The 15,531-nt window shown below is 51.0% G+C and overlaps 2 protein-coding genes across 20 annotated transcripts in view; one reads left to right on the top strand and one right to left on the bottom strand.

Moving 5' to 3' along the window:
- RAB37 (RAB37, member RAS oncogene family) overlaps positions 1-15,531 on the top strand; it is a 49,866-nt gene that overhangs the window by 10,457 nt on the left and 23,878 nt on the right. The gene's annotated exons all lie outside the window — the stretch shown is intronic.
- Positions 1-15,531, bottom strand: part of LOC102158693 (CMRF35-like molecule 1) — a 437,861-nt gene that overhangs the window by 415,155 nt on the left and 7,175 nt on the right. For 2 of the 18 annotated variants that reach the window (XR_014820713.1, XR_014820714.1), the window contains exons 2-8: positions 13,494-13,823; positions 12,043-12,100; positions 10,878-10,990; positions 9,363-9,385; positions 8,913-9,047; positions 8,276-8,446; positions 4,514-4,574 (exon numbers count right to left, since the gene is read on the bottom strand). Coding sequence is in view for 13 of the 18 variants with exons in the window: in XM_021066675.2 (XP_020922334.1) it covers positions 8,288-8,446; positions 8,913-9,047; positions 9,363-9,385; positions 10,878-10,990; positions 12,043-12,148; positions 13,494-13,823 (866 nt within the window). In the remaining 5 variants the exon portion in view is untranslated. Of the gene's footprint in view, positions 1-99; positions 389-2,338; positions 4,575-7,580; positions 8,447-8,912; positions 9,048-9,362; positions 9,386-10,877; positions 10,991-12,042; positions 12,149-13,493; positions 13,824-15,531 lie in introns of those variants that run through there. The other 16 variants (XR_014820716.1, XR_014820711.1, XR_001299760.3 and 13 more) reach the window with 16 other exon arrangements.

The raw sequence follows: 15,531 nt of genomic DNA, 5'->3' as shown, positions 1-15,531 counted from the left end.
TAGTTAGGACTCTTGGTTGCTGGTGACAAAACCAACTCAAAACATCATAAGTGAAAAAGAGAATTTGGGAGTTCCCTTGTGGTACAGTGGCATTGTCACTGCAGCAGCTGTGGTTTGGGTTCAGTCTCTGGTCTGGGAACTTCTGCATACCATGGGTGTGGCCAGAAAAAAAGAAAGAGAGATGGAGTTCCTGTCGTGGCGCAGTGGTTAAGGAATCCGACTAGGAACCATGAGGTTGCGGGTTTGATCCCTGCCCTTGCTCACGGATCTGACATTGCCGTGAGCTGTGGTGTAGGTCGCAGACGCGTCTCGGATCCTGCGTTGCTCTGGCTCTGGCTCTGGCATAGGCTGGCAGCTACAGCTCTGATTAGACCCCTAGCCTGGGAACCTCCATATGCCGCGGGAGCAGCCCAAGAAATGGCAAAAAAGACAAAAAAAAAAAAAGAGAGAGAGACAGAGAATTCATTGGTTGATGTGATGGAGAAGCCCAAGGATGCTGCTGACCTAGAGCTTAGGTGGATGTGGACATTCAAACAATGGCACCTGCCTTGTTCTCTCTGCCCATCAGTATTCTTCCCACTGACTGCTTTGATCACAGGTGGGCTTCTCCTTGTGGGGTCATGTGGTGGCTGGCAGCTCCAGGTCACCTCCTCACAGCTCCCCAGTTCCAACAAAGCCCTGTGTCTAGTGCTCATTGGACTGAAATGGGTCACGTGTCCACCCATGATGGTGGGGTCTGTCCCACCCGTGCCCCATCCATGGAGAGTGGGAGCGAGCAGTTGCCAGGGAAAATGACGTTTTAGATGCAGCGACGGACGCCCCTGTGGTAATCCCAGAGACGGCTGGGTCACAGTATTCCTTAAACATTTAGTAAGAAGTGACTGAAAAAGAACAGGACCGAACCTGTCACTCTCCCGCCTAAATAGGACTGGTTGTGTCCCACTCATGGTGCCACTTAAGACTGAATAATCCAACTTAGTTCATTAATCACCAGACGGAGGAATGAACAGATGCCATCCTATATACGACTGGTTTCTTGGGGCTGAGGAGCGAGACCTTACCCTGAAGGTGGGGGGGAGATGGAGGAAGATGACCCAACTTTCAGTCACCCAGGGAGGATGCAGGAGGTGAGGCTCAGGCTGGAAGAGAGGGAAGCTCTTCCTCCCCATTTGGGGATCAGAGTCAGGCGGTGTGAAGATGCCTGAATTTTTCCACTGGGGGGTTAGGCATGAGCAGCCCCCAGACTCATGAAGGCAGATGAGAGGGAGGCAGAAGCCCGCCAAACAAGGCCAGCATAGCGGGGCCCCCCATGAGGAAGGGCCTCTGATTGGTTTGACACTCGGCAGTCGTCATCTTGAGTCCTAATTTTTGTACAAAGAGCCCCAGATGTTTATTTTGGGCTGAGGCCCAGAAATTATGTAACACTCCTGCTATCAAATAAGAATCCCTGGAGGGTCTGGAGTCCCTGGTGGCGGAGCAGGTTAAGGATCCGGCATTGTCACCGCAGTGGCTCAGGTCACTGCTGCAGCGTGGGTTCCATCGCTGGCCTGGGAACTTCCGCATGCCGCAGGAGTGGCCCCCCCCTCCAAAAAAAAAATCCCAGGAGAATCTGAGCCTAGGTCTCTGCAGTCGTTTTGACCTGTTCTCTGGGGCGTACCTCCCTTCTTTTGGCCTCACCCCACACCTGGTTTCAGGTGAGCTGTGAAGAGCCGGCAAAGGTCCGTCTTATTCTCTGGGCCAGTTGAATGGCTGAGGAGTGAAGGGGCCATCACTGTGTCAGCAGTAGGGGGAGGTCACTGGCCAGGAATGACTGTGCCTCGCAGCAGAGGGTCCTGGGCAGCGGGAAGCATGGTGCGGAAGGCAGCTCAGAGCACCGAGGTAGACAGGTGAGGCCCCAGCCTCTGGCAGGTCCCCAGGGGCAGCGAGTGGCTGCCACATAGGCTGGGGAGCAGTAAATGAGAAGCGTGTTTGTGCTTTGATCACTGGGCTGGATGAATAGTAAGCTTTTACTGGTGGCTATTAGTTAACCATGGGAGCCATTATTAGTAATACATATTTATCGACATATCTGAGAAATGCAAAGCAAAGCAAAAAGGTATCTGTGATGCCATCACTTCAAAACACACCTTCAAATAAAAATGGAATTGTACTCTATGTATATCTGTGTGTGTGTGTGTGTGTGCGTGTTATATGTAACATATTGTTCTAGACATAACATATTGGTTTTATGTATATATATGTATAACACATATATTCTTTTTCAGATCCCTTCCCATTATAGGTTAGTATTAGATATTGAATACAGTTCCCTGGGCTATGCAGGAGGTCCTTGTTTATCTTTCTCAGTTGGGCTTTTTATCTTATTTTATTCTATTTTATTGGAGTATAGCTAGTTGATTTACAATGTTGTATTAGTTTCAGGGGTACAGCGAAGTGAATCAGTCATTCATATAAACACATCCATTCTTTTTTCCCATATAGGTTATTACAAACTATTGAGTAGATATCCCCGTGCCCTACTAGGTTTTTGTTTTTGTTTTTGTTTTTTAGGGGGAGGGGTTGTCTTTTTAGGGCCACACCCACAGCATATGGAGGTTCCCAGGCTACAGGTGGAATAGGAACTATGGCTGCCAGTCTACACCACGACCACAGCAATGCGGGATCCGAGCCATGTCTGTGACCTATACGCCGCAGCTCGTGGCAGCACTGGATCCTTAACCCACTGAATGAGGCCAGGGTTTGAACCCGCATCCTCATGGATACAAGTAGCATTCTTAAACTGCTGAGCCACAACAGGAAATCCCCACTGCTGTCTTTCCAACAGGTCCCAGCTTTTTCTGAGGGGTCCCAGATGTTTTTCGATAAAATATTTCACCTCTCCACTAGTTCTGCTCTCACTTTCCATCCGCCAGACATCAGGGTGTTTCAGGGGAAGGACACTGGGTCTCTGGGGTTTAGTCCTTCTGCTTTTGTGGCTCATTAGTAAGGCTGTGTGGACTTTTGAAAAGAGTGCCATGTCTGTACTTTGCAACTCCTTCCAGTGACTACAGGGCTGGCATTGGGCAGCATGGCTGAGACCAGGGGTTGTGACCTGTGGCTTCCTCACTGCAGAAGCCCTCGTCATCCCTGATAGAAGGCAGCCATCCGTGTGGGGATGCCCGAAGGCGACTCCTTGCGGCGGCTCTCCCAGTGACAAACCCATCAAGCAGGCATTGGCTTGTTGTTTTACTGGGGGAGAAAAATAGCATCAATACAAGAAGCGCTGCACAGATCTGTTAATTCAGTGCAGAATGCAGACCAGCTCGTCTGATGGCTTCGCCAGTTGACATGAAGGCAAGGCCAGTTAACCTGGGCCAAGGGTTCTGATGGACCCTTAGAGTCGCTTCAGGCAAGCATATTCCTCCTCGAAAGGAACAAAAAAGGACTATAAGCTAGATGGTTTCAGGGGGCTTGGTAACTTTCCATTTCTTCACTAGGGTGGTGAGTATGTGGGCATTTGCTTCCTTATCCCCATCACACATGTACACCTTATATAGACATACAGTGTGAACTAAATATTTTATAACTTAAAATGAATCAATGATGGGATGGGAGATAGCTGGGTTTGTGGTGCTGAAAATAGAAAGGGTGATGAGAGAGGGTGTGGGGGGCTTCAGAACCTCCCCAGGCTGGAATTTTTATTCTGGAAGACCAGAGAAGACATCCCATCCTTTCTGCTGAGCGTAGATTTTCTACCACACAAGACTTCAGAATGTCCCAACTCTATTTCTGACCCTTTAGGAACAGAGTCTTACTCCTTCTTTAACTCTGACCCCATCCTTAAAGTTGCTGCAGCCAACCAGTGAGTCAGTGACCCTTCCTAGATGCTGGAATCACTCACCCTTGTGACAGGCCCATGTGAGTTTGCAATCACAGTGGCCTACTTTGGGGAAGGGCTTATGCTGGGTGGGGAATCTAAGTGACTGGAGGAGCCCTTTTCCCAGCTGATGAAGGGCTGCAAGGCCCTCATGACAGACAACCTTAGCGTTCCGACAAAAATTGCTAGAGAGTTTTAGGGGGGCACTAGAATACACCAGCTGGGACCTAATGCAGAGAACCCATGTCTAGAGAACAGTCTGGATAAGATCTATGGCTGCCATGAGTTCCCGTTGTGGCTCAGCAGGTTAAGAACCCAACTAGTATCTATGAGGATGTGGGTTGGATCCCCAGCCTCTCTCACTTTGGGTTAAGGATCCGGTGTTACCGTGAGCTGTGGTGTAGATGTGGCTTGGATCCTGCATTGCTGTGGCTGTGGCATAGGCTGGCAGCTGTAGCTCTGATTAGACCCCTAGACTGGGAATCTCCATATGCCTCAGGTTCGGCCCTAAAAGGCAAAAATTTTTTTTTTAAATTTTAAAAAGATCAATGGCTGCCAATCTTAGTCCATATGTAAACACCAGCCCTTAACAAAATACCAGTCAATTTGTAAGATCACACACACACACACCATGAATCTATGTTGGCGGAAACTTACCAACTGCCCCTCTTGAGAAATACCGCCAGCTCTTCTGACTTGGGGTGCTCAGAGGTCCCCTCTGTAATGAAACTATAGTCATAACTGGTGGTTTAGTAGAAACTTTCTTAACCAATCCCTTTCTTAACCAACTTATTAGATCAACCAACGCGCTTATCAGATTATTAGACTGAGCCAACGGTTAACAAGAGTCAATTGCATTCAGGCCAGTCATACAGGTTAAGTATAATTACGTAATTAAATGAATTCTTCTTTTAACTAATCAATTAAGAATATAAACAGAAAGGAGCTTGACCAAAGACATAGGGTGTCAACAAAAAGAGAACTGTTATTTCTAAAAAAATCTAAATTGAATGTTTTAGAAAGGCGCCATTAAAGTGTGCCATTTTTAAAATTTGTTTATAATGATTTTTATTTTTTCCATTATAGCTGGTAGCATGCCATTATTTTAAAATGTCATATTAGGAATGAGTAAGAAGACTATAACATATTCAGAGTGAAACGTAAAAATGAAAAAGTGTTTCACAATCAGATTGCTTCATAAATCTCTAGAGGGCCTTGCTCCATATTAGGGAACCTGCCCCTGGAAACTCCAGCACCAGACACTCTATGGGATTTGTACAGAAAAGACACCAAGCCCCTTCTTCCAGCAGACTCATAAGCAAAGAAATGGCTTAGATCAACATCCTAATACTGGCAAATGATGACACTTTAAGATATTTTGAGCTAAAATAAAGCCATTAGTGAAAGAATATATCTTTTTTATTTTTGTCTTTTCAGGGCTGCACCCATAGCATATGGAAGTTCCCAAGCTAGGGGTTGAATCAGAATTGCAGCCTACACCACAGCCACAGCAATGCAGGATCCTTAACCCACTGAGCGAGGCCAGGGATCAAACCCGAGTCCTCATGGATACTCGGGCTCATTACTACAGAGGCGTAATGGGAACTCAAAAATAAATAAAATAAAATAAAATAAAATAATAAATACATTGTATTTATTCCTTCCTGATTCCTTAATTTAACCAACTTTTCCAATGAACTGACTATTAGCAACTCCAGTTACATTGGGTAGGAAGGCACCTACTTGGTAAAATAAAAGGCTGACCTCCGTATCAGTCCCACCTGATCGAAAAAGCTGTTGATGCAGAAAGCAGCTGATTTTAGCTGGTGGCCCTTCCGAGGCCAAAAGACTGTGGACTCCATAATCAAGGTGTCAAGAGAGAGTAGCCTTAGGCCACACTTCAAAGTTTATCTTCATCATGTCTTTTGAAAGTGGCCGACCCAGTCTGTTTTTCTCCTTCAGCTGACTCTCAAAGAGACTCTGTCTTTTTTCTTTTCTTTTCTTTTCTTTTCTTTTCTTTTCTTTTCTTTTCTTTTCTTTTTCTTTTCTTTCTTTCTTTTTTTTTTTTTTTTTTTTTGTCTTTTTGTCTTTTTAGGGCTGTACCTGCAGTTTATGGAGGTTCCCAGGCTAGGTGTCGAATCAGAGCTATAGCTGCCAGCCTACACCACAGCTCACAGCAACGTGGGATCCTTAACCCACTGAGCGAGGCCAGGGATTGAACCCACGTCCTTGTGGATGCTAGTCATGTTCGCTAACCACTGAGACACAACGGGAACTCCGAGGCTCTGCCTTCTGAGAGCCGGAAAGACACACACACAGTTTTCAAAAGGAGACTAACCAAACCCTCCAATTTTTATAGAGTGAAATATTTAAATATTAATCATTCCAAAACCCAAAGAGGAAAACCCCAGAAACATTAGTCAGGCTAAAAATAAGTGGGCACTTCCCCAGAGCTGAGTGGTCAGATGTCTTGGCATTTGCCTTAACAGCATGTACGTTCCTGGAAAATAGGAAATGCCACCCTCACTCAGAACAGAGGAACCACATCTGAACCTCCTCTCTTTTGCCATAAAGGTGCCAGTCTAGGCCCTGAAACCGGCCTAAGCAAAGTCTTTAGGGAGCAGCCTGGTACCTGAGACCAAGGTACCAATCTATAAACAGTAAAAAACAATTTCCTTTCACATGTCTTGCGCAGGTCTGCCTCCCTTCCCCCACCCTGACCACCTCCCCTGCACGCTCAGGCTTGAACAAACGGTACTGGACTCTACCCCAAACCTAAAGACCCTAAATGCTTCCCATGAGGACCACCAGTCAGGAATCTGCTCTGTCCAGCTGTAGAACAGACTGGACAAATTCCACCAGTACCACGGGCTAGTCATCTCCATCTCTAAGGACATAAAAAGTCCCTTTTCAGGGGAGTTCCCGTCGGGGCGCAGCGGAAATGAATCCAACTAGGAACCATGAGGTTGCGAGTTCGATCCCTGGCCTCACTCAGTGGGTTAAGGATCCGGCGTTGCTGTGAGCTGTGGCTAGGTTGTAGACAGATCTGGCATTGCTGTGGCTATGGATCGGGTTGCAGGTGTGGCTTGGATCCTGCATGGATGTGGTATAGGCCAGCAGCTATAGCTCTGATTGGACCCCTAGCCTGGAAACCTCCACATGCCACAGGTGTGGGCTTAAAAAGGACAAAAAAAAAAAAATCACTCTGGCTGCTGGGAGGAGGCTGGACTCAGGGACAGAGAACAAGAGGGACTCCTGGCTGGGGGCTTGACTTGTTTGGTAACCATGGAGATGACAAGCTGGGATGGGATTCAGGATTCCAGAGGGACAGCTGCCAGCATCCTAGAACAAAGGCAGTAAGTCCTGTGTCTGCAAACACTCACTGACTGTCCCTGTGTGACTAGCCATGTACACACTCACACAGACACACACACACACACACACACACACACACACACACACACACATCAATGGCCCACACTCCAGAGCCAAAACACCCAAGTTCAAATTCCAACTTATCCACTTGCTAGTGGTAAAATTTGGTAGGTCACTGAACCTCGATGTACCCAGATTCCTCATCTGCAAAATGGGGGCAATAAAACCTTCTGCGGGTTGTGGTCAGGATGAAATGAGCTCCTGCAGGTAAAGCTTTTAGGGATAAGTGCCTGCCACATAGCATATTCTTTCCCAGTGCTGCTGCACAAACTACCATACATTTAGTAGCTTAATTACAAAACGATGCAAATTTATTCTCCTACAATTCCAGAGGCCAGAAGGATGCAATCAGTTTCCCTGGGCTAAAGTCAAAGAGTCAGCAGGGCTGGTTCCTTCTGGAGGCTCCAGGGGAGGATCCATTCCTTGGCTTTTCCAGCTCCCGGAGGCTACAGGGTTCTGTGGATCCTGGCCACGTCACCAGGACCTCTCTTCCCACCATCATGCCATCTTCTCCGTGACCTTCTTGCCTCCTTCTTATAAGGACCCTCGTGATTATGTTTAGGGCCCAGCTGGATAATCCAGAATAATCTCCCCATCTCCAGATCCTTGACTCCATTACACCCGCAAGGCACCTTGTACCATATCAGGAAACGTTGTCAGGTTCTGGGGATTCAGATGCCACTAATTTGAGGGCCGTTATTCAACCCATCACGCATGGTCAGCAATAAATAAAGGTTAATTACTATTATCATTAGCGTCGTGATTCCTCCCTCAGCAGCTCCAGGGTGTACCCCAGCCCCCTCCCAGGCTGTGTGGGAGAGAAAAGGATGTGCAGAGACCCCTATCTAACCCCCAGGAGCCCCGAACCCGAGCCTAAGCTGCCCGTGGGCCTCCATCGCCAGCTGGTCCCGGGAGGGGACGAGGGGTAGAAAGCAGATAAAGCAGGAATGTGATTGCAGGCCTCAAGGGGGGTCCGAGGGGCACCTGGAGCGCAGGCTAAGCCTTCTTGACGGCACTGTATTCTGTGGGCTCCTCGTGGCTCCTACTGGGATCGTGGGCCAGGAGGTCCCCCATGTTGCTGTAGGTCGCCTCTTGATTCTCATTGTCCCCCAAAGACAGAGCTGCATAGGCGATGTCCTCCCTGGGGAAGGGAGCCTGCAATGGACATGTCCTCGAGGTTAGAGAGGCTGGGCCCAGGGATGGAGGAGGCCTCGGAAGGGCCTGGGGAGACAGACCCTTCAGGGTTCGTGGAGTCTCCCCTCCCTCCACTCTGCCAGGCACCCGAATCTCTGGCCACAGCCGAAGACCCGCTCCCCCCATTCCGTGCCTTGGCAGCATGTGAAATGGGCATGCAATTTGCATGGAATCCCAGGTCCCTTGGCCCGTCTGGGTCTCCCCTGGCCCAACATGAGGACCGTGTCTGACCAGATTCTGAGTCTCCCAGGGCTGAGACCCAGCATGGAGGGACTTCCAAAGGCCAAAACCCGCAGGTGCTCTGCTGGCAAGGCTTTCGGTGGCTGCCTGGTGCCCACCTCCCCCATGGGCCGGAGAAAGCCCATCCCCAGAGGAGGGGCAATAGCAGGTCTGGTCAGAGCCCACAGCAGCCTCACCAGGAACGTACCATGGTAACATACTCCACATCCTTGGGGCGGCCCTGGGCAGAGGAGGAGGGCTGGGTGGAGGCCTTCCTCTGGGAAGAGCCAGAGTTGGGCTCCTGCAGGTTCAGGTTTGCGTAGCAGAGGTCGCTCTCCAAGGGCTGAAGAACATAGAAGCGAAAACTCGGGTTCCTCTTCCACGGACGGACATGTGGCTCTCAGCTCCCCCTCTCCCAGCTTCCTCTGCCACCCCCGCTTCCTCTCAGTATCCCACGCCTGCCCCCCTCCCCACCCCACCCCCTTCTGGCTGACCCCAGCATCCTCCCAGCGCCACCCCGCTGGGCCATGAGAATCTGGACACGTGGGCACAAGTTGTGTCTGATACTTTTGGACCTCGGTGCTCCCGGGCCACAGAAAATGAGGAAGAGGGGGAGAGGTGTCTGATGTCTCGGCCCTGACCTTGGGGACTCTCTTACCTGCTCTGGGGATGTTGCAGCCCCTAAAAGACAAAATTGAGCCAAGTTAAAAAGGCTATCCAGAGACTCACAGGCATCCCCAGGCCTGGGGAAGAAAAGGGGTGATTTGGGCTCAGGCTCAGTGAGGAGACCTGGTAATGCCATCATTTCTCCACCTGATTCACCATTCAGGGGTCAAGGCCGAGTCACACTTACCTTCCCCAGTTACCCAGCTGTCAAAGCCCCCTCCACCCCCCCCACCCCCGACCCCAAGGCTCTTGATTTATGTCTCTCTCATCACCCTTGGCCCACTGAATTCTAACCAGTTTGGGGGGGGGGCGTGAGCACCTGGGGGGCCAAGGCTGCTTCTCCCATGCCACCCTGGTGCTGGCTGTGCCAGGCACACAAGGGCTCCATCAGCACAAGCTGTCCGTGGAGACAGGGTTGCTCCAAGCTGCACTTGCAGTGGAGCATTCGAGCTGCACCAGCACCGGACGGTCCAGCTCTCAGCTGTTCTCTGGTTTCTATTTCTTTCCGTCCCGGCCCCTCCCTTGGCCACCCTCATGCCCCCTGCTTTGGAGACAATGAAGACACAAGATCTCCTCCCCCCTGGTTTTAGACCCTGGGAGGGACAGAGGGTACTTAGACTGTAGGTCACAGACAATACATTTGGGAGAAAATATGATGAACAGGAGTCAGGCCTCCTCTTTCCAGGGTTAAAGGGGCCCCAGGAGAGCCCAGGGCCCTGTGGGTTCTGGGAAGCGGAGGAGGTGCAATTACTGTGAGAATGTGGAAGTGGGGCCAGACAGGAAAAGGGTTTGGCTGAGCCCAGACCTCGTGATTGACAAGCACAGGCTCACCAGCAGAGGCCCTTCCCTAAAGGGCGAATTTACACAGAACAAGTAGGTCAGCCTGAGAAAAGGCTGGGGCAGAGGAGGAGCAAAAGGAGGAGTCGCCCCCAACCTTTTCGATGAAACCCAGGGGACCACGACATGTGTGTACACGCATACGTGTGCATTCATGTGTGAGCTATATTGTGCGTGCATGCATGTGCATGCATGTATACATGTGTGTTCGTACATATATGTGTACATTCGTCATGTGTGTATACGTGTGTGTGTATATTTCTCCCGGCCTCCATGTCAACTCAGTACCTCCTTGGCAACCACACGAATTTCACTAAAGCATCTGGGTGACCTAGGAGGGTTGCTGGCCTAAGGCCATTGCCACCTGCACCACCAAGAGCCAAACCAGGAAACAGACAGGGAGGAGAATCAGAGAGGTGCAAAGAGCGTGGGGCGGGGGGGTGCTGGGGGGTGCAAGGCGGATCTGATGCCAAAACCTCCTGGGCTCATTGCCAAGCTCCAGCTTCTTAGAGCTGCCCGCGGCCAGGGCCTTTGAGACAGCACCCCTTCCAGAGTGTGTGAGTGATCCCTTGGTCAGACGGCTCTCAGATGACCTCAGTGGCCATCGGCCTCACACACACACACGTCCACCCAGCCCAGCCCCAGCCCGGGGACAGCCAGGTCTCCTCACCTTTCTTCTGTTGCTTCACCATCCTCCAAACCACGACGGAGGCCACCACCAAGAGAAGCAGCAACACAGCAAAGATGAGGGGAAGAAGGGTGCTGAGATTCCCGAAGATGCTGCTGGAAACGACAAAGGTTGTTCCATGCCCTTGGCTCACCTGCCTCTAGCCTCATGCCACCCACCAGGGAGCAGGGACGGCCACACACCTTTAGGCCTTTTGACTTACGGGCCTGTGGTTCCTGGCCTGCACACCCCCACTCCTGGGTGCCCTCAAAGATAGTGTAAAAAAAAAAGGAGCAGAGGGCTCCACAAGGTCTAATTCCATAATGGATCTAGAAGCCAAACAGAAAGGGCAACAGGTTCCCAAAATCTCCCCGCTGCTGCTGCTTCTTTTTTTTTTTTTTTTTGCTTTTTAGGGCCGCATCCGTGGCACATGGAGGTTCCCAGGCTAGGGGTCGAATCAGAGCTGTAGACGCCAGCCTATGCCACAGCCATAGCCACACAGGATCTGACCACATCTGCGACCTACACCACAGTTCATGGCAATGCCAGATCCTTTACCCACTGAGCGAGGTCAGGGATCGAACCTGCAACCTCATGGTGGCTAGTCAGATTCATTTCTGCTGCACCACAACAGGAACTCCGACGTCTCCCCACTTCTACACTTGCCCCTCTGCACTGGTTGAACAGTGTCCCTCACCAGTAACTCATGTTCACTCAGAACTTGAGAGGGTGACCCATTTGGAAATAAGATTTGGTCAAGTTAAGATGAAGTCATACTGGATTACAATGGCCTCTAATCCAATGACTGGTGACCTTATAAACAGGAAATTGGAGACACAGGCACACACAGGGAGAGGCCAGATGATGACAGAGGAAAGACTGGAGTGATGCTGCCACAAGCCAAAGAATGCCTGGCTTATCAGCAACCACCAGAAGCTAAGAGACAGGCCTGGGATGGAGGCCACTTTTGAGCCCTAAGAAGGAGCCAAACCCGCCAGCACCTTGATTTCACTCCTGGCCTCCTGAGCTGTGAGAGTGCATGAGAGGAGGCCCCGAATTCCTGACCCTGAGGGGCGGGAGACAAGCTCTGGCCGGGACCTGGGACTACAAAGGGTCCCCCTGTTGGAGGAGTGGGCCACGGGGAGCAGCAGCCTCGGAGCTGGCTTACCTGCCGTTGGGACCGTGGCTGGTCATATTCAGGGAGTCATCTCCTGAGGTGACAGGTGCTGTGAACGTGTTAATAGCGGAAGTGGTGGTCGGCACTGTCGTGGGTGCTTAGCATAACAGACAGATTACACACTACTCTGCCTGCTCACCTGCCCCCAGCCCTGCACGTGGCTCTGAACCTGGGGCAGGGGGCAGGGACCGTGGGCCGCCCTGGCCTGAGGCGTCTGGAGCAGGGCATGGAAAGGGGCCTACAGCCTGGATGGCTCATATCTCCCTGGCCGCCAGGACACTCAGAGCCTCGGGGGTGGGGTGGGGGCTGGCACAGGGCCAGGGAGGATGTCAGAGGGGCCCAGGGTCGCCTCAGGACAAGGGCAGCTGGTGCTCAGTTGAACTTGGAACATTCCAGCTGCTCATGAGGGGACCTCCGCCAGTGCCTCCCCCATCTTATTTATCCACAGGGACAGGAGCAGAATGGGGGTGTCCAGGTGGCAGACACACCCAGGATCTGTCCCTTCAAAGGTCAGGACCAGCCCTGAACAAAATCATAAGCTTCAGGAAGAGCCTTTGCTTGGGGCAAGTTATTAAGCTTCTACAGTCAGGGAGGTCACGTCTCAGGAGCGGTGTCAGGATGGACGAGACGATGGACGGGCTGCGCTTTGCAGTCTAACCTGCCTTCCAGGCTCCAGGCGTGGTGGGCGCTCCCTCAACTGGGTGCCCGCCCCCCTTGCCACAGGTACCCTGTGAGCTGCTGCCCCCTGTCCGAGGATCAGCGGGGGCAGAGCCCAACAGATAAACTCGTTCAAACCAAGGCACTGAGACCTTGGAGCTGACACGCCCAGGAGTGTTTGCCTTCTAGAAGGAAGCATTAGGAATGTCTCCTTAGGAAGGAAAAACTCATTAATCCCAGATGTGTCAAAGGCTTGTGATGGGATTTCAGGGAGCAGAGGCCTTTCCAGACCCCAGGAATTAGCCAGGGCACCACGACTCTGCCGGCCGGGTCTTTCCCCTGAGATGGGCTCTGGAACAGGAGCCGTGAGGTCCCCGCCCCAAACCACAGAAAGAGCTGGGACACCCAGCACCAGGGGTCCCGGGGGGTCATTCCCGGGAAGTGGGGTCTCCGGGTCCCAAGGAAGAGGCTCCCTTTGGCCTGAGACTGGGACCGTCCCCTTCATCTCTTTGAGCAAAGACTCAGGCACTGACTGTGCAGAGGGAAACCTCACGCGCCGGGAAAGGCTCCATCCCGCCCTGGGGAGGCCCCGGGAGCCGCGAGAGCATCTAGGCAAGCTTGTCCCTCCAATCCCAGGGGTCAGTGGGGCATCTAGGGGACCTCAGGACTCATACACCCTCTGGGACAGTTCCCTCTGAGGGACAGCAAGGTCCCTGGAGAGGGACCTCGGGGACCAGGACAGAGCAGGCCCTGAGAGACACATCCACACACACACATGCTCTTACCTGGGTCAACAGTCACCCTAACTTGGGCCCCATGGTCAGTCCCGACTCTCGCAATGCCACACCAATAAATGCCTGCATCGTCCAGCCTGAGCTGCTCTGTGGTCACGGTGATTGTGCGGTTTTCCCGATCGTCCCTGATGGACACACGGTCCCTCTTCACCTCCGGCTCTGATGCAGTGGTTTGAACAAGGATCTTGCAGCTGCTCCAGTCGGCTCCTCGGCACCACCACTTCCCGTGGGACTCCCACCCAGGAGTGTATCGACACTGCACAGTCAGGGAGCCCCGCTCCTGGCCCCTCAGTGCTTTCGGACCTGTGACAGGAGAGGAGCCTGGAAAACACACACCCACGTGCCTGTCACCTCCCACCCTGAGGGCGGGCCCACAGCCCCCTGCAGGGCAGAGAGCTCCAGGAACCCCGAGGGGCTCCCGAGGTGAGTAAGAGCCAAGGAAGGAAAAGTCTTCCACCAGAGAGACCTTTTGTCCTTCAAAATCTATTGGGTCAAAGCCACCAGGAAAATTCCATAAAGGCACAGCTGCAGATCTCCAAAAAAAAAAAATGTTGACAGAGCCATAGTAACTTCCTGCCATTCACCCCCTCCCTCTGTCTATGGCCAGGAAATCTTTCTATTCCCAGCCATGTCCCCTGTGTTATGCTGGGCCTATGGGCAGGAAAGACCAGAAGACCCATTTCCACAGGAGATGACTTGGCACTGATGACCTCAGGAGATGCCTCTGAAGCAGTCCCATCCCCGAGCTCTGGAGAGGCTGTTGGCCAAGGATCTGATTGTTTCCACTGGCTCTACAGTAACCACCCTGGCAGGACCGCCTTTGAGCTTGACCAAAACAGTGAGGCCAACTGTCTCCCCAGGCTACACTCCATGTCATCCAGATCCCATCTTCTTCCCATTGAATTGCTTTAGTCCCTTTGTCAAAAAGCAAATAAGGGAGTTTCTGCTGTGGCTTAGCAGGTTAAGAACCCGACAAGTATCCATGAGGATGCAGGTTTGATCCTGGCCTCACTCAGTGGGTTAAGGATCCAGTGCTGCCTCCAGATGCAGCATAGGTCACAGATGTGGCTCGCATCTGGCATCGCTGTGGCTGTGGTGTAGGCCAGTAGCTGTAGCTTCGATTCGACCCCTAGCCCGGGAATTTCCATGTCACAGGTGCAGCCCTAAAAAAAAAAAAAAAAAGCAAAGAAAACTTTAAGGAGTTCCCTGGTTGCCTAGTGGTTAAGGACTTGGCATTGTCATTGCTGTGGCTCAGGTTGGATCCCTGGCCCAGGAACTTCTGCATGCCATAGGCTTGGCCAAATCAAAAATAAAGATACAGAAATATATCAGAGTTCCCAAGGTGGCACAGCAGAAACGAATCTGCCTAGGAACCATGAGGTTGCGGGTTCGATCCCTGGCCTTGCTCAGTGGGTTAAGGATCTGGCGTTGCAGTAACATGATTTTGGAAATTCTGACCAATGTAGTGAGACATGGAAAAGTATAAAATATATAATTATTTGGGGGAAATAACATTTACAGAAATTTTTTAAATCTTAAAATTATTTTAATTTATAATGGAATTCAAAAGAATGGCTAAATACACAATAAATATACTAAAATCAATGGCTTTCCTATAAACCAGTAATAAGTAGTTGGAAAAGAAAGTGGAAAAGTTCTCATTTACAATCGTTATAAAGATGTATAAAATACCTAGGAACAACCTTGACAAAAAACAATCAGGAATTGCAGAACAAAAATGCACACAAACCCAGTGAAATCTTATTGACAGACGTAAAGATTTCAAATACAAAAGAAGAGCTAAACTATGACCCTGAAATGAAAATGTTATATATTGTAAAATTTTTCTTTTTTTTTTTTTTTAATGGCTGTACCCACGACATATGGAGGTTCCCAGGCTAGGGGTCCAATTAGAGCTACAGCTTCTGGCCTACACCACAGTCACAGCAATTCAGGATATGAGCCGCATCTTTGACCTACACCACAGCTCACAGCAACTCCGGATCCTTAACTCACTGAGCAAGGCCAG

Source organism: Sus scrofa, chromosome 12 (assembly GCF_054392235.1).
Source record: "Sus scrofa isolate SSC_HxYL_T2T_F1_AM1 chromosome 12, Sscrofa_HxYL_maternal_Yorkshire_Landrace_v2.0, whole genome shotgun sequence".
NCBI lineage: Eukaryota > Metazoa > Chordata > Mammalia > Artiodactyla > Suidae > Sus > Sus scrofa.
This window is presented reverse-complemented; position numbering and strand designations above follow the sequence as displayed.